This window comes from Doryrhamphus excisus, chromosome 3, assembly GCF_030265055.1.
Source record: "Doryrhamphus excisus isolate RoL2022-K1 chromosome 3, RoL_Dexc_1.0, whole genome shotgun sequence".
Classification (NCBI taxonomy): domain Eukaryota; kingdom Metazoa; phylum Chordata; class Actinopteri; order Syngnathiformes; family Syngnathidae; genus Doryrhamphus; species Doryrhamphus excisus.
The window spans coordinates 21085388-21105007 of NC_080468.1; the positions used below are offsets into that span (position 1 = coordinate 21085388).

Genomic DNA, 19620 nt, shown 5'->3' on the forward strand with positions numbered 1-19620 from the left:
TAGAATACTACGTCAACATCTTTTTGTATTTTAGCTCTTTTTGCCATTTTTATGCCTAAAAATGTGTAATTCTTACCAAAAAATAACATTAGCATAAATCTGCATGTACATATGCACTAATAGTAGGCCAAATTCAACCACAAAACAGCATGATTTTCTAAAAAAATTGATGTGACAGAATTAATTCCAATAGCAAAGTGGCTCGGGCGACTTATGCTTCTGAAATAGCTTTGGAAACTTAATTGTAAGCCAAGTATGGATTTATATACGTACTTTAGTGTTTTTCAACATACCTAAGGTTCTTTTCACAGGAAAAAGCCTATAATGCATTCCGTCCCCATGTACACACTGGTGGTGGTAATCTACATCTGTAGACACAGCTGCCCTGGGGAAGACTGACAGACACATGGCTCCCAGTTTGTGCCAATTGCCTCCCCAAAACCCACCAAACATTACAAAAATATCAGTGCGAATGCTAAATTAACCATAGCAAAGTATTATTTTTTAAATTTCAATATTTATTGTACCCCAGTGATGGGCCAAAACATGGTAGAGCAGAGTTTTGTCAGTACACACTAGTAAAAAATGGGGAATATTTATAGCCTCAGCATGTCTCCAATTAAAAATTGCTTGGGTAGCTATCATTTCTTTGTACTGCCTTTTTCTTCTTCATCACACCACATGTGTTGAACTTGTTTTTGGCAAGGTCGCCGAAGGAAATGTTCCCTTGTTGTCTCCTTTTATTCCTTTCTTTCCTTCAGTCATCAAATGTAATTATTTGTCGGCCATAAACATTGCACTGCAAGTCTTTCTTCCCTTTTTGGACTCCCTGCCCCCTTATTGGCCTTTGAAATTCCTAGAGGTGATGGGATATAAATGAGGATGCTCATTGCGCTACCAAAAGTGAGGACATGGTTTTTAAATCAGCCGTGACACTCATTGTCTTAGTCACACCCCGAGGAGAGCCAATCCACCTGGGACTGCATCCCTCAGTCCATTGTTGGGTGACCTTCAATGCTTTTGTTGCTATTTCCTCGTTATTGAAAGTAAATGTGGCTTCCTGTGTTTATTCACGAGTACAATTGCTTGATTAGTTGGGATTAAATGGAATGTTTTCATATTTACATTTGCATGAATTTGGTTGAAACCAAGTCTTTAAAACGCATGTAAACACCTTAATTAGATCTTATTCACGCTTTAATTAATCAATCATTGCAGCAGGCTTTAACAACATCAGATTCACAAGAGAAGAAGAATACAGCATAAAGGGCCGGTGTTGTGAAAAAAATGTATTTCCTTATGTTACCATTCACCCTTTTTGTGATTAAAACTCAGTTACCTTGAGCCAAGCGCCAGAGTCATTACACAATGGACCATCCAGCCACTTATTTAACTTGTTCAATAACAAAGTTGTAATTATATGTTTTTATAATACTGAACGAGGAAGAAGAAGCACATTGACGTTGTCCGTACGTTGCTCTTTTGATCGGGATATCCAGATTGTTTAGAATTACCATTCATACAGGAATAACCCTCTTTGCTCAGGCATGTAAACCTTGTTATTCGGAATGTTGCATGAGAGGCAAAAAGAGGTGATGATGCCATGCTCCACTAATGCATGTACACTTCAGAGCACTTTAAGGACCTTACTTTTTGTAGGCAAATGCACACAGTTCACTTCCTAATGTGAAAATTGTAAATCCTGTTCATCAATGGGCTTCGAAAACTGGCTGGAATTGAATGAGTTAATAATGTGTACACTACTACAAATAGAGCAAGACACCCACTTAGTCCTTTATCTTCAAATACACTGTCACCGATATACCTGGCTTTATTTCTATTAGTAACTTTGATCATTACTAACTACCAGCGGTGCTTGAAAAGTTGCCACTCAGCCAAATGTCACAAGCACAAATGGTACGGTTTGGTGATGATGGTTTCAAAAAACTGTGAAAAAAAATCTAAAAACATAAAACTTCAACTAAAATACATCTCCAAGAGATTCAAATTTCTTCTCCTGCTTGGGTAAACCAATCAGAAGATGGAAAATTGTCATTTAAACATTAAAATGTTGGCCAAAAACTATATTGCAAACTGAAATGACCAGTACCAGTGATCGAATTAGAGAGAGTGCATGTTAACTGGGACTTCACAGATACTGTAAGTGTGACCGGCCAAACTATTTCTGAAATCCAACATGCATGTGAACATAATGAGTGGCTCTAATTGGTGGGGCTGTGGCCGTCATAATCTAATTTAGCGTCCGTTCCCGGTCTCACATATCTATTTAATCAAATCACTAAGTAGTCTTTTTCATAGTCCTGCAACATAACCTTTCTTGGCGGAGGTATAAAAAGGTTGCCATAAAAATGCAATTACACCTGAAATAGCAACCTCGAGAGTTGCCGCAGCGAGGAATCAATCTCCCGGACAAGGTCTCGATAAAAAAGACCACACCATCAATCAGCGACAACGAGCTTCATGAAATATTCACGCGAGACGTACACGAGAGATGGATGTAACTATTAGCTAAGAGATGATACGCCGTGTGTTTTGTCCACAAATGAGGCTATTTTAAGGGCAAACTCTTTCACCGGGCAGCCGATCAATTTTTATGATGTATTGATCATTTTCTGTGTGCATTGCAGTGTGGTTGAAGTCAGTTATCAGTTTTTACTGTATCTAATCATCATTTCTTTCTTTCTTTCTTTCAATAAAATACATCTGTGGTGGGTAAAGGATTAGAACACCTGTAAACAAGTATGCTCAATTTGGCCTGCGGGAGCACTTTTGTTTCCCCATACTGTTCCCCTTCTTGAAATAAATAAGCAAGACACTGTTCCAAATAGCCATTTAAAGAACGTCCTGTTTCGTTTTTTTTTTTTTTTTGTAATAAGTTTGTAACTACACAGGACCTGAGGCATGAGGAATGGCTGTTGAGAGTGGCATGGGAACTTTATCTCAGCCAATGGGGGGTTATAAAATTTGGGACACATCATCAATGGTGTACCTTTGAATCGGTGGGTGTTTCAGGCTCATCAAAGGCGGCCAAGTGCAGGGTGATCAAGCCTGTGTCCCATGCCCAATGATGAGTAAAGTAGTGCCTAGATGGGGGGGGGAGATGTGGGAGAGGGAGCTGATGGGGGGGGGGGCAATGAGCGACGCAGAAAGACTTTACTGCCACAAAATGCATTATGTTATTTATTCGTTTTTACCTAGTGATCCATTCCTGTCTGGATGCGACTTTTTACTAGGTGTGACGATTTTTTTTACTAAAGCCTTTTTTTTTTTTTTAAATCATACATGATCAGAACCTTAACAATAATAATTATTCCAGGCATATGAGTCTCATAAGAATGTGCTAAAAATTCATTAATGAATTCAGTCACTCAACTATGGATTGTCATGTGCTTGATGACATCACAAAGGAAGCCCCAGGCTCCATTTCAATAGGAAATGGTTTCAATGGTGCCCTAGGTGTTGAACTGTCTTCTTCCCTCAGAACGGACTTACTGCCATCAGGTCTTTTCCTTCATTCATCCCTCCCTCGCTGCACGCTTGTAGACGATGAATTAGTCTCAGCCTTCACCTGGGACGCGCCTCTAATGAAAGCCTTTGTGTTTGTACTCTCAGCCGGCGCCGCTTCCAAATTGAATCGGATGTTGCGGCCCCGCTCGGTTCCTCTTGGCTTTCCCGCTCCTAACATGCCACCATTATCATGTTGTTTCGAGGCGTTATTGTTACTGTCTGTTCAAACACACCTGGGCACCCCACACCTGATTGCACTTTAGCTTGCTACTCTTTCTTGAGTTGTTCACTTTTTCCTCATTTGTCTGTCACTGAAAGGAGGCTTTCACATCGCCACCCATCACACTCAGTAGAACAGACCAAGGAAGGTTTAGAAGTTATACACTCATAGATCTAATCTCTAATGTTCAGACGTGTCATGGTTATGAAAGCACTCCCGTAATAATTGATCATAATTGTACAAAAAAAAAGAGAACTACTTACATGCATGCAGCAGAAGAATAGTCACGTGTCTCTGCACTAAGGTCGAACAACGTGACTTTTGTTCTTTTTAATGAACATTTTTTCTTTGATTTTGTTTCCCAGTCGTGAGGGAGACAAGAGCAGTAAAAGTGAAAAGTGAATCAGACATCGTCAAAAGCTCAGAAAGTGCAGCAACCTGATTGATATTGACGGCATGCATGGCCCAAGTTGCTTGAACATTCACAACCATGGACGTGAAGAAGATCTGCTGCTATGAAATGGAGTGTGGTTGTCTCATTATCGGGACTTCCTCCTCCCAATAAACCTTTCTTTCCCTGTAAATTAAACAGACCGTTTGGGTTGGAAGCAGGAAGTCTGTGAAAACACTGCAGAAAGATGTGCAGAATCTGGAAGATTTCTGTGTGAGTTATTGTGTGTAGCTTCTCTATAGGAGTCCACAAAGCAGCAAAAATGTGCATAGTAGGTCCCCTTTAAGTTATAATCCTGACTTTATTGCTGCAGAAGGAACAGAAAGTTTATGTTGACTGATGACTTTCTGTACCTACATTTTGCCATTGTGACTGATGCATTGTTTACAGGTAAATTCATGTAAACAGCAACTTGTGTATCATTTAAAAACATGGAATGGTGTCTCAGATGCAGATGCTTCTGTTTCTCTTATTCCATCTCTTCTGACAAATTGCAACTTGACAAAAATCCATCGGCATCGCCTCTGGCCCAACATGTCACATTACCTCCACTCTTTGCGACAGCCCCCACTGTCTGTTCTCACTGACAGTGACACTTTGGTGAAGATAAAAACATGCAAACGTGACATTTTGCTTCACTGACAGAGCAGAAAAGTAACCTTCATTTGTACTGTTGGGTACTTGCAAGTGTTGTTATGTACAAACAACAATATGAGGCACAGCAGGAGTACAACTTCATGTCCATTTGCCACTACATACAGTACAGCCAACAGGGCTATGTACAGTCATAAAAAGTTTGATTTTTTAAATAATATTATGGTAATGGTATTTATGTATTTCAAGTCTTTCCATAAACGGGTTATCATACAACTTACAAAATGAAAAAAATATATTTTCATGTTTATTAGATTGAAGTATATTGTAAAAAAAGTGACTTAAATGATTTAACTCAATTGAGTTATGTTCCTTTTTATGTTGAACTCGTGATACGGTTAAGTTATTTGCCGAACGTGACTGTCAACAAGCATACACATTAAAGCAAATGTTCTCAGTTATTTTCTATAATGCTCCTCCTAGTGAACAGAATTTATTTCATTCCCCGCTATTGAGAACCTGTAGTATTTATTTATTTATCAATACAAACTGTTGTATGAGATCATTCAATCATGAATAAAGACACTAACATACCTGCCAACATTGAATAAAGTGAAGTATCTTGCTGTCACAAGATCTATTAAAAGGTGACAAGATTTCTCGTTGAGAGAAAAACTCTCGTTGGCACTAGGACTGGGATGAAAATAAATCAATTAATTATATGATAAATGTCAATCAATACATTTTCATTGCCATATGCATGTGTTCCTGTTTTCCTTGTCTTCTGCCTGCAGACAGGCAGGGAGAGAGTTCACTGTGCATCCATAGAGCAACAGCATGAATGGAGTGAGCCCATTTGTCAGCCATACGGTCTCTTTTAAAGGTAAAAGGTAAAAATGTTAAAGGTAAAATTAAAAACTCGTTTGTCACCTTTCACCTTTCAAAGTTGATCACCTGTGGCTCATACTATTGTACCCTGTATGCAGTGTAGTCTCCCCCACCTCCTTTCCATCACACTCTGCAAGCGGAAACCCCAACATGCCTGCCGTAGGGTTGACAACCATCCCTTGAAAAGAGGAATCCTCCCGTATTCATAAACGAAATGTCACGTCCTGTATTGAACTGACAAGGGACACACTTTGTCCCGTATTGCCGTGAGAATCAAAACTAGTCAGTAAAATGTCAATGGCTTCAGTTTGACAGCTCGCCACAGGCTACACCAATTGATACCAGCGTGTCTGATCACTGCCATAGCAATTGCCGTTCGGCATCTTTGTTTACATGTTTTGCCAAGCTGTCACTCAACCTTACATTTGCGCCAGCTAGCAAGTTAACGTGAGCTTTTTAACCAAAGCAAACACGTAATGTGGTTAGTTTGGAGCTCGTTATTGTCCCATGGTGAATCTACAGTGGGTGTCACATTCACGGGGTACGCACTAATTTTTTCACTGAGCATCTTTACTGTCTTGTTGTCATTATACTAATTACGTCTTGTTCTCAAAATACTTTTTGTGTGTTGTTGTTTGATGAATATTAACCATGAGTCCAGCCTTATGATGGTGACTTTAAGTAGGCTTTCCAAGGGTCAAATCATATTTGCTTCAACTCTTAGTACTTTTTAAAATTATAACTGTTAAGTTCAGACTTTTTAACTTGTGTGCAATTTAAATGCTGCCAGTTATAAATAAAACACAAATACTGGGCACTCATTTGATACAGTTTTATGTTAAGCAGAACTGAGTTATAGTTCATACAAATATTTATTTGTGTTATTTATCCTGTTAATTATGTTATCTTGAACAAATATAATTGAGCAATAAATGTATTCATACACATGTTTCTGTTACATGTTACTTCAAAACATGCATCAAATTAAATTCAGCTTTGTGTCAAATAGTACAAAAATCAATCATCATCACACAAATAAAGGCAAAAAACAAAGACCATCAGAACAAAAGTTTATTATTTTTACTAATTACCTATTCGCTAGGTGCCCTGAGAATTGTCTAACATCCAACCCCTTGGCCAATAGCACTTAACATAAATGCATTGAAAAATGTATATTCCCATGTATTGTTATTGGCCAATCTCACTCATGGATGATCGGTATCTGAATTATCAGCATAAAACCCTGATCGGAGCATCCCTACTTTCAAGTGTTGAAAACAGCGTGTGTGTAAACATTGTGCATTGTCGTTAGCTGGATTTCCTCTGCGCTTCAAATTGACTGAAACAACAAAAGCGAAAAATGTAAATGCTTGTATTATCATACAATTGACATTTGAAAAGTGCCCTACATTTTTACAAAACATCATAAAGTTAAGTGCTATCATACATTTGAAGAAAACACATTGCCAATAATGAAATGTATTGCGCTCTGAGCTCCAGCTATGGCAAGGGCTATGTCTCTCGGGGGGGACAGGTGTCCCGAGCTTTAACACCATAATGCTGCCAGACTATTTTACCCAGTAGGGTTGACAACTGCTGTACACACAATGTGACACATAATTAGAACGATCACCACAGGAAGGAAACGCAAGCAATATAATATGTGGGTCAAAAAAGAAAATCTTAACAGAGGACTTCAGTTCAGGAGTCTGATGCTGTAATACCGCTGTAGAGTTCAATTTGATACGTCTACATTCCACGTTAAACAGTAACCATAAGAAATACCAGAATATCTTAATGGGCAGTCAAAACTACAGCTTAAGTAAACATGAAAACAAAAATATTTCAGCACACCGAATAGCCTCCAGGTCTCAACGCGGCTTCATGCATTCATTCACGCTCACCTTGTTGCAATGGAGTCATTCTGCAGGAAATACTGTATAAACAAGTCATTAACATTTAGAAGCTGGAAGAATTCCAGAAAGTGATCCCTGACACAGATCAGTCGGCCAGCCAGCCTTCATGCAGAGGTCACTCAGTGTTGTGTGAATTGTGTTACTGTAAAATATATTATGCAAAGCATCCAAAGCAGCTGAGTTATCTATTAGTATTCAAGTCATTATACACAAACCTTCTCAAAGACAGCCAAAATGTTTTTGATTCTGCACCCTGCTGCTCCTTCTTTGAGTAAAACATAAACTTCAGGATGAACTAAGTGGTGGTAATGCACATGAACTCTGCACTGATCTAGGAATAAAACAACATAAACATGCAAACACTGGGGGATTTTTAACTATATATTATTTCTGGGATAAAATAACAGCCCTTGCTGTATATTTTCTTATAAATGCTTGATTTGCACTTTGTATAAATGAGTTTTTGCATACACTAAAACGGTAATGGAAAAAAATTGTTGTGCACAGTTATAGCCTCTATTTATGATGCTGATGCTTTTTCTCTTAAGTTTCCTTCATAACTTCCCATTTTCGGTGTTGTTGGGCTGACCAGGGCGGCGTATTCTGACACGTAATCCAGAGCTAGTGGATGGACATGACTTCAAAATTTGTGCGAAACTCAACACTGCGGTCTTCAAAGCATTGTTAGTCAGTCACCTTCTGCATAAATTTATCGTAAAACAATAGTTCCCCAAAGTGTATTCATTAGGAACAATAAATTAGTAGAAAACTAACTAGAAAACTACGAACTGGAACGCATGAACACTGCCACAACTACGCCTGCCTCCCAAGCGGCTGAGCGGGACCACAGACTTTTGAGTCAATGGTCGAGGCATGTGCTGCACGGGTATGCAGCCAAAGTCGATATCGCCATTGGGCATTTTATGTGTAATTCCGCTTCACTTTGACTTCCCTTTTCTTTTATGCCTGCCTTATTCTTGGGAGACATAATGAAGTGAAAAAAGTAACGTTATCTTAAGCATCAGCAGCACACAAGACCAGTGACATTGCGCCCTTGCATTGCGCAAAGCACGTATTCATCCGCCGCATATGCAGTAAGTAGTCCTCGAGCGAGTCAAATATTTATGGCCCAAAATTAAGTGTTTAATTAATTTATAGGCATGTGTTTGTAACCACAAAATGCGTAACACGGAACCGCATAACCCGAGGACCGACAATAATGCTTGTTTGGTAGCCTTAAAAGCCCTGAAAAAGGTCAAAGTGTTTGCACAGTTGTAATTTATCATCAGTACAGTGGAAGGAATTAATAAGAAAAACTGTATCGCCAATGTGGAAGCAGATTGTTCAGGTCGGATGCCCAAAGAATTCCTCCTGCGTTACCTTTTTTTTCCGGAAAGAGAGTGAGCATTACTTACATAATCTAATTCTTTATTCTCAACCGATGTGTGCCCAGAGGCTTGTAAATATGTGCACACTCCACACTGCCCCCCCCCCCCCCCCAACACACACACACATGCACAGTATTTTTCACAGCTCTCCATTTGTGTCTCACTGTCCATATGCGTACGTGCACACACAAAGCTGCGTGTCACCTCGCATCTTCTCAAGCCCCATTCGTGCTACTTCCCCCCTGTGAGTCACAAAGCGGCACCGCCGTGCCCGTGCATGTTCCCGCTCGCTCGGATTAAGAGCTGCGGCCGCCAAAGGAGAGCCGAATCGATGTTTTGTTTTTTTTTTTGGTGAGAGCGGGGAGACATCACTTGTGCGTTCATCACGTCTCTCCTCACTTGTCGCCTCCTCACGGGAGCAGGCGAGGCTACAGAGGAAGATGCATGATACAGACTGTTGCATGCAAGAGGAGCCGGGGCCGTGGGCCCGGTGTGAGGTTCTGCCTTCAAGCGGATCAATACGGCACCGTAGGAAGAGCACTAAGTAAATAGAGAGGCCTGTAATGGGCTCACTGGGTTTAGTGAGTGTGTGACACTAAACACATTGCTCATAGAGTGGACATTGTCTCTAGGTTATCATATCAGTGCACAAATCTCACTGGACATTACAAAACCGCGGTATTGAGTGCCGGATTAAGAATACAGTTAATTGCTTCTTGCAGTGTGTTTGCTTTGATTCGACGACTCGCTTTGTGGACCTAGCAGTATGTCACAGTATCCTTCAATGCTACTATTTTTGCTAATGCATTCCCTGTGTCCTCTGCTGCCTGTGAGGTGCACACAATACGTGGCCAGGCCAGTCATCGTCATGTCAGGCTGCTTGTAAGGAATTTGTGACACTGTGGAATTAAATATTAGGGTGATGTTATTGATTTAATGTCTCTGCTTCACTGCAGTGGCTTGAGTTCATGACTTCATTAGAAAGTTGTCCATTGTGTGCCTGAACCTATTAGTTTATTGACAAGAAACCCCCAAAATGACTGTGTGTTTGTTTGTATAGGCAAACTCTTTTACTCGTGAATTGCTGTTTACATGCGAAATGTGAAAATTTGTCAAAATATTCACCCCAACTGTGCTATTATTTTTCAACAAATACACCGCACTGTTATTAAAACTCACATGTCCGGGTGCTTTAAAATTTCTCACACTGTTCCTTGCGCTCTACAAAACATCCGCTGCAACTTTAAGGTGTTTTGCAGAATGACCTAAAAATTTGATTTCCAATTTAGGTTACTGACAAGCCTGTGTGTAAAATTTAAGCAACTTAAACAGGTTGCACGGTGGACAAGTGGTTAGCGCGCAAACCTCTCAGGTACTCCGGTTTCCTCCCACATTCCAAAAACATGCTAGGTTAATTGGCGACTCCAAATTGTCCATAGGTATGAATGTGAGTGTGAATGGTTGTTTGTCTATATGTGCCCTGTGATTGGCTGGCCACCAGTCCAGGGTGTACCCAACAATAACCCCCTTCCTTTTATGCTAACAAATGTACCTTGCATTCTCATCAATAAGTGGATGATGTGATGTTTATTGTGGCCATCATGAGGTCAATGTAGTTGAATGAAGGCTCTTTTTCACCTCAGTGGTTATTTTTGACTTCATGCTTTGTCAGCCTCACACACTCAGAAGATAGAAGAAAGGAAGAGGCTGAATGTTTTTTCCCCCCCTTGAAATGATATCGAGCAAGCCAGCCTGGCAATGCAAGAATCCTCTCTCTTGCCTTCTTTCTGTCTGCTCTTCTTCTTGTTATCTGCTCCAGCCTTCTCTGTCTTTTTCCTGCGTGCTGTCTCACTCGGTCGCCCCCGAAACCCTTACCTCTTTTTCTCCCAGATAAGGCCGGCAGAGCTGCAGGCTGCTGGGCTGGTTAATTGGAAGCTGGAGAGAGTCTCAAGGCCTGGCCAGTGAGCCTTGTGCTTTCCTACCAAAAAACATCTCCAGGCACCAGGACAGCCACACGCATGCTGGCGGCCACACACACTCCGCCCACGCACACAAACCTAATCGGCCATATTCCCTTGGTGCCCACAGCATACATTTCACGCATGCAAAACATCTCAACAGGAAGTAGCGTTGAGTATGTGACGCAAAGAGATAAAGTTGCATACTGTAAACATGCTGCAGCTGCCCCCAGCTGCTTTGACTGCCACTTAAGTGTGGAGATACAAACTGCCCGACGAGCACCTGTGTGACAGTTGGCATGTGGCAGGAAGGGAAATGAATCATGAGAGATTGGTTTCATTGGGCACCAGTACAATGGTGAAATCATGAAATATTACGAAATGATGGCTTTGCAGTGGTGCACTCCCATGCAAGGGCAGGCGTACCGTTCTTTTGCCCACTTCAAACCCAACTCTGGCACGATTGGCACGATTGCATTGCACATGCAGAGTCATCCAATAACTGTAATCTCATCGCTCTACAAGTTCTTAAAGGGGACATTCCACTTTTCTGACCTGTAAATGTAGTTAGAATGTTGTATTATTGTGTTAAATAATACTAAAGTTTCAGCTAATGATGTTTTCACGTTTGAAAGTGAGCCCTGAAGAAGTTTGGGATGGCTCAAAACGCTCGGTTTCAGAGGGCGTTTGTGATGTCCTTCCTTATATGGGCGTACACTGTAGGCCAGATACGATCTCTGCCCTACCCAAAGCTCTGCTTCTACATTTGTTTACAATTCCTAACAACGTGTCAAGCACAAGTGGTTGGAGTCCCTGATTCCATATCAACCAAAGAAAAACGGCATTTGTCCAATCTCTACTTCCGGATTGGATTCGGGATTGCTGTATGTTTAAAGCATTTTAAAAAGCAATTTAAAAACACTGTTAATTATCAATTCCTATACCGTTTATCAACTCCTACAAAGTAGGGTTCGCAGCTAGCGGCACAACACTGGAAGTCCTCCTAAATACTTGAGGCTAAATAAATACTTTATTTAGCCTTTTTACAAAAACAAATATATATATATATATATATATATATATATATATATATATATATATATATATATATATGTATAAATACCAAAGCAGCCCCCCGCATTTTTTCAGTATGTCGCCTTCGATGGAAAAAGTTTGGTCACTAGAAAACGGCAGAGCACATGTACAGTATTTCCTCTGATGATTCACCAAGCCGAGGTGTCCGCGCACCAAATGACGAAGCGACGAGGAGTCCCGCTGAAAGTCGCCATTAATCTGCTGAGCTAACGGCGAGGCTAAAGCTCTTGATCTGCTTCATTAGCATCTCCTCAGCTGGGATGAATGCAGTTAGCGCCGCAGTTCTACGAGCGGCTCACGGTTGACGAGGCCCATCAAAGCGACGAGGAATAGAGCTCGAGCAGAGCAAGTACTTCTAATAGGAGAGCTCTGATTTATTTCTACATTGTTTTAAGTGTTTATGTTTACTATGGTTGTGATTGGACATGTAAAAGTAATCAAATTTTTTGGTACAGGGTTTGGTGCACAAGTGTACCGATTACTCACACGGTACACATTAAAAGTGAGGGACAGGAAGTATAACTGCCTGTTGTCATACCTCTACAATGTAAACTACTCTACTATGTTTACTATGTAAACAACTAAGATGAAAGCAGTGTGCTATGTTTTTATTTGATAATCCTACTCATTGGAGTATTTCCAGCTACAGTAGCAGTTTGCAGTTTTTTGTTTTACCGCAAAGCTAAACAATTTTAAGTTCTGCATTTTGTTCCCCTCCTGTACCAAACTTTGTTCTTAAAACCAAAGTACGTACATATTGAACCGTGACTACAACTGCGTTCTGTTATACCTCCAGTCGTTAACCAATGAGATAGTGCTTTCATTGTTTTGTGTGCAACATCTTGGGTAGAACTTGAAAATAATCCTGTCAAGTCTGAGCCAATTTGAATTTCATTTGGCCTTTGTATTGTAAATCTGGTCCAGATTCCATTTAAAGTACCGTAGTAAGAACAATCCCATCACGCTTGTAACCTAGTCATATTTTTTTTTCTCTTCTTCTACTATGCAAACCCTTCTCATATGTGACACCCCAAAATGGCTAAATGGCACTTTCCTCCCTAAATTTGCATCACTCCGCTCTCCATGTTGTCCATGTTGAATATTAAAAGTGTCTCGGCGTGAGTCTCTGGTTAATTAGAGCGCGGCAGCGGCGGCCTCATGCTGACGGATGCTTCCCTGCTGAGCTTCTTACAGGATAGGATTAATGATTCCTGCCTGACTGGAGTTTTGTGCCTGTGTGTGTGTTTTGTTAGGTCGTTAGTGTGTATTAACTGTGTATAATCCTCACACACTGCTGTTTGTGAAAAAGAAATGAATATGTAAATACGTGTCTGAGCTATATCTACTTTATTCTGGATTATTACAATATGACTATATCAAAGCCATTGCACACATTGGAGCTGGAAATACGCGCAAGATAGCAGAAAAATACACACAAAACTCAGCGTTGCACGAGCAGCCGTAACTTTACCTGCTCCATGTGTATTTGTGCTGGAGGCTGGTGAAAACACTAAAGCGCTGCAGTTTATTACATTTGCATGCAGTTCATTTGCATGCAAAACAACACACTAATTTTGTGTGTGCTGTCACCGTACAGCATAATCATAGTTCGGGATGTGCCTCGGTCTTCAGTTGACGGTAATTCTCCACTAAGTAGAAGAAAATATGAAATACAAATAAAATATTAAAAAAAATTAATATGGGTGGGTTAATTGGCGACTCCAAATTGTCCATAGGTATGAATGTGAGTGTGAATGGTTGTTTGTCTATATGTGCCCTGTGATTGGCTGGCGACCAGTCCAGGGTGTACCCTGCCTCTCACCCACCTCTCCAGCATGCCCATGACCCTTGTGAGGACAAGCGGTAGAAAATGAATAAATGAATGTATTCGAATTTACAAGGCTTCTTTATAGAAAATGCAATGATGCAGACGAGTGCAACAATAACAGTGTGGGTCATTATTAAATTTTTTCATAAAAGAAAGCTCCTTATTGGCTGAAGTGCAGCATTACTTGTTCCAGCTTCCCATCTCGAGTGAGCAATGGGATGTTGATGTTTTCACAGACTTTCACGACAGAAGCGAATAGAGTTGATGTTTGATATCAGTGTGTTACGATATGTACAGCGTTGGAAATCGGTATTCTTTGGTATCGTACCAAATGTTCCATACTGAAAAATCAGAACACTGCCTGTCTACGTATTCAATTGTTCCAACTGTGAAGTAGCAGAGAGCGCTTGTGCTACAGAAAGTTTGCTACAAGCGCGGGATGTAAAAATATAAAATGGAACAGTCTGTGTCGTCGACTCCTCAAGTGACGGAAGGGCAGAGTTTCTGTCAAGATCACGATGCCAACATCCCCCCGCGGGGTCGACTTGGGAGGAAATAGGTCGCTTCTTGCTCACATGACCACGCGGTTATCCTGAGGGCTTCCACAGCTTCACTTTGACAAGGAGTCGGGTCAGGGTGTACACATTGCTCTTTCACTCAACTTCGCCTCTCGCACTGCCAGTGAGAGAGCTGTCCTCTTTCATAAGGCAACATCTGAGACACATGGAGGAATAAAAATAAAGAGAAGCATTGGATTTTTTGTCACATTTTTCTTGGGGACAGAGGTCACAGTTTTATTTGGTTACATGGTTTATTTACATGTTTTTTATCCAACAATATGTAAAACATTTATAGTATACTATAATTGTATGAATGGAATCTGACTAACGTACTGCAAATACCGTAGTTCAGCCATGACACTTTCAGCTTGTCTACAAACAAGTTTGTGTATGAATATACAGTTGCCAAAGAGAAACCTGTGCTGAGTCGACACACTTCTTGCCACTGCCATGACACCACAAGGGCAGCCGCTCTGTTGAATGCAAACTGCAGACACAATCAATCAAAGCCACTGTTCACACATGCACGCACACACACGCACAAACACGCACAATCCTCAGAGCTGCAGGTATCCCTCAAGACTTGTTATGCTTCTTCAGTGTCCTTGGGATTTTGGCAGTTGGACTACCCATCCTTGCTAATCACTAGCAAACAAAAACAAAAACTGAAGTGAAAGAGAAAGTGAATATGATAGAGAACCGGAATATTAATTTGGAAACATTGGCGTTGACTGCAGAACCTTTCTCATATCAAATGGTTCTGATCAATGTCAAAATAACAAAAATGTTTGTATGTTTTGTCTGATTTGTTTGTTTGAGTTCTAAGTGAAATATTACAGTTGGGGATAGAAAAGGGACAGGGAATTGTGTATAAAATAGTCTGGTGTGAGTATTCCTTACAATTTTCTTTCAGGCAAAAAAAACCCCATACTACAAAATGGTCTTACAGAATAGTGAAGCACCGTTGCGCCTTTGCTCTTCATGTTCAGCACATCATTCCATAATGGAGGCAGTGCTTTGTGCATATGCTTGCATATTAATGTAAAAAGTCTCCAACCTCTCAGATGTGACGTGTTCCTTGGTCCTCCCTCATCTTCCTCTATGAATGTCATGCTTCTGAGATGTTGATTTATGCAGATGCCACACTCTCTGTCCCTCCTGTGCTGCCTAATCCAACGGCATCACTGTCAAGAGAGCATAAAGGGGAGCAGTGACTAGGAAGACTGAGTTTATCATCTTTCATTGTGCACTACCAGGATGCAAACGGTTTCCGAGTCAAGGCCAGCCAGCTCTTCATATTTCCAGTCAATCTGCAGAACTTCACTGTGAACTGTATTTGATTGAAAGCAGGATATGTTTGCATATTTTTGCTATCACTAATTTCCCACATGCATAGATGACAGCTTTGTGGACATGTCCCTGAGCATTACCATTCATATACAGCAGCCCTGATTTGACCTCCACCATGGCCAAACAATCCTAATTTGCATCAGCACACTTAGATACACACTTCCTAAATTCGGTGTTATTGCTGTGTTAACATCCATAGCTCCACATCTCCGAGACACCCCACAATTACACACCTTCCCAACGAGCAAACAAATATGTTGTATTATATCACAGGGAGGAGCAAATACAAGCATCATAACCAATTAATATGAACTCACTAGTGTTTTTGGGATGCAAGCATTTCCATTAATTGTGTTTTTGTCTTTCCTAGATCCTGCCTCACCACCGCCATAATGGCACCCACGCTTTCCTAGATTGTTGTGCTCCAGAGAAGAAAGACCGTCCACTGAAGCCATGAGAGTGTCCAGCCTTTGCTTCACAAAACATCCCAGCCAAGCTTTTTTTAGCCGCTCCTCTGCTTCCCTGGGAAAATACACTGAATCTGGATTTTAGAGACAAAGCTCCAAAAGGCTTTCAGGGCAATCACCATACCCTCCCCTGTTCTGCTATACTTCACTCGTAGTTTTTTTTCCATTCCTCGGAGTCCTAGAGGCATCAACTGATGGAGAGACGGAGGAGAGTTAGGATAAGGACAAAGAATTAGATCAGGTAGATCTTGAAAAAGAACTGCTGAGTCATTAGGAAAACTGGAAAAAAAGGCCCCTGCCAGGCTTTTTCCCGGGTAGCTACAAGAGAGAATAATTGTTGCCCACAGATCTATTGACGGCAGCAGAAAAAAGGTCCGACCTCTGCATCATTTAGCGTCTCAGAACGTCAATCATGATAAGGAGTGTAAGATTCCTGTGTTGGCCGTTGTTGCTGCTGACCCTCTTCAGCCTGTTCTCCAGAGTGAGGATGCTGGAGTTTGGGGGGGCGCCTGGCCAGTGGGCTCGATATGGCCGCTGGGAAGCTGGCTCGGTGGGTGAGTTGAGCTTCAGCTTGAAGACCAACGTCAGCAAAGCTTTAGTACTCTACCTGGACGATGGCGGCAACTGTGACTTTCTGGAGTTGCTGATCGCTGGTGGCCGCTTCCAGCTGCGCTTTGCCATCCACTGCGCCGAGCCTGCCATTTTACACATGGAGACGCGAATCAGCGACGACCGCTGGCACATGGTCGTACTCACCCGCAACTACAGAGAGACCCTCCTGATGGTGGACGGTGAGACCAAAGTGGCCGAGGTCAAGTCTAAGCGGAAGGAGATGGCCGTGGTCAGCGACCTATTTGTGGGTGGGATACCGCCCGACATGCGCCTCTCTGCGCTTACCTCTAGCACGGTCAAGTACGAGCCCCCTTTCCTGGGCTTGATCTCCAACTTGAAGGTGGGAGAGATGCCGCCCACCCTGCTGAACAGCCAGGGCATCCAGAGCGACCTGGAGTACCTGTGTACGAAACAGAATCCATGCTTCAACGGAGGCTTTTGCTCTATCCAGTACGGAGAGGTTCACTGCGACTGCGCCCATACCCGCTTCAAGGGGAAGTACTGCAAGGAAGGTAAGCATACTTCATATATCATAAGCTTTTAAAAGTATCTTCACCTTTGTCATTCTGTTTAGATAAAACACTGCTTGGAGTCATGATATCAGATTTATGCATTCTTCACAGAGACGGGAACAAACATGGTAAAATGTCATATAAACAATTGATTTCAATTCAGGCGAATCGCAAGGTAGGAGACAGATTTCAGGTCACTGTTAGGTGAGGAGGGCGTGGCCACGTGCTCATGTGTGGGTGTGTGTACTTTGGAAAACACAAGTAAGAGAGGAGAGAGGAAAGGCAGGGAAATCGTATTTTTTGTTGGCAATCTATTACGGCCTACTTTTCTCTTTTGGGTAGGAACGAGTCCTCCGTCTTGATGACGGAGATGCTAAACAAAATTTGGTGTGGTGGGTTTACTACAATATGCACCTTCAATAGTGTTCATACCAAACCAGAAAGGCAAACAGATACCTATCGGTAATATATATGATGGCAGGCTATAGTTTGTGGCAATGTGAGAAAATGTAACATACGCTTTGTCATGCATTCATTGTTCAAGGGGCTGTTTTAAGGATTTTATAGAAAAATGAAACAAGACTGGACCGAGCAGTATAAAAAAGAAAATACTTGGCTTTTTAGGAGGTATGCTGCATGGAGGTCACACATGATTGATTTATTTTGGTGTGAGGCAGTCAGATGGAGGACAAGGAGGACTCAGGGTTAAACTCTGGTTAAAGCCATCCAAGGCCCAGAGGAAGGAGGTTGCTCTCTAATAGAGGACATGTGTTTTTCTGCTTTTGCTCTCTTTTTTTAAATATATTTTGAATTATTGATATGTTTAAATAGATGTGTAGATGAGTCATGCAGGAGTCTTAGAAAGCACAGATGGTGGAATGGTGGATATATCAAACATGGTTGGCTCCTTTCTTTGCAGGCGTATTGTCTCTTTAGCTGCTGCTACCTTCATGTGCTCCAGTGCTGCCAGCTGATGTCAAACTCTGTTATGTTTTAAACCTCCTCCTTCCTCCTCCACTGACACATCCCATTTCCATATCTTTTGGTGCTTGTGCCTCTCCTGCACGTTCATCCATCTCGCCAGGGTCCGCACTCCTCCCTTCTCAAGGCTATCTGGGTCTTCCATCTCTTCTTTACCTCCCCGACAAGTCTTTCTCTCTCTGTCTCTCAGTTCACTCCACTTATCTCTTTTCACCTTTGCCTACTGTCAGCACTTCCCATTCCTGCGGCTCTTACATTCTCCTCCCCTGTCTATCACGCTGGCAAATTCAGAAATGGATTTTGCTTCTGTGAATCATTTGTAATGGGAAAAAAATATCACTGTGAAGTCACAGTATACTAGCTGCAATTGCTATGGGCCTCAGCAATGGCCTTTCTGCATGAGAAAAAAAATAGTCGCACACCTACCGAGATGGGCTGCAGTACCCTAACATTAATAACACGAACAACAAAAGCCATTCGACAAAAAAGTCACAATTACCAGAAACATCTATTTTTGACTATATTAGGGCAAACATAGTGCTATTTATTTATTGTTTGTTTGTCAAGAGAATTTCATGACTGGACGAACGAAAAACTGGCAATACGGAGTTATTCCGACACCACCGAAAACCTTTTCAACCTGCAGGCTACTTTTAATATGACCAAGTCATACAGTTAATGAATTAGTGCTTGTTGTCAAATATGACAGATTTTCCATTTATTGTGGTAAATTTTTTCCATACCTTACCACAATAAGTTAATTTCTGCATGAAGATGAAAGTTGCATTTCTTTGCTGCAACTGCAAAGTGGGAGGAGGGTTTAATGTCAGCTGAACGATGGCATATTACATCTAGAAAGTGACATGAGACATGCGATTGACCCACACTGCAATCAATGTAATGGGAACCCCTGCTATAGGCAAGCAACCATTCACACTCACATTCACACCTATGAACAGTTTTGAGTCTCCAATTGGCCTCCATGCATGTATAAATGATACGTGAAGTTGGAATACCTGGAGAAAACCTACAAACAAACTTGAGATTGTGGTGAAAGTCGACAACTAATTTAGTAGTCGCCTAGTTGTTTTTAAGTCTTTTCCTCTTTCTTGCGAAAACCTTCATCATGAAGACTACCTACCAGGCAGATCCCACTTCCATTAAATCCTTAATGAACTATCATCTTAATTGTCTTTATTTTAATTAGCATCTACCTTAAACACTTCAAAATGATGGTTCTTTAAAAGCGTTTTTTGCTACTGTGATAAGGTG

The 19620-nt window shown here is 41.4% G+C and overlaps 1 protein-coding gene across 1 annotated transcript in view; it reads left to right on the forward strand.

Annotated features, from left to right (window-relative positions):
• The window catches only part of LOC131125407 (neurexin-2-like), a 410351-nt gene that overhangs the window by 92706 nt on the left and 298025 nt on the right, over nt 1-19620 (forward strand). The window contains exon 5 of the mRNA XM_058066943.1: nt 16147-17367. Coding sequence (XP_057922926.1) covers nt 16656-17367 — 712 coding nt within the window. The 5' untranslated portion in view covers nt 16147-16655. The remainder of the gene's footprint in view (nt 1-16146; nt 17368-19620) is intronic.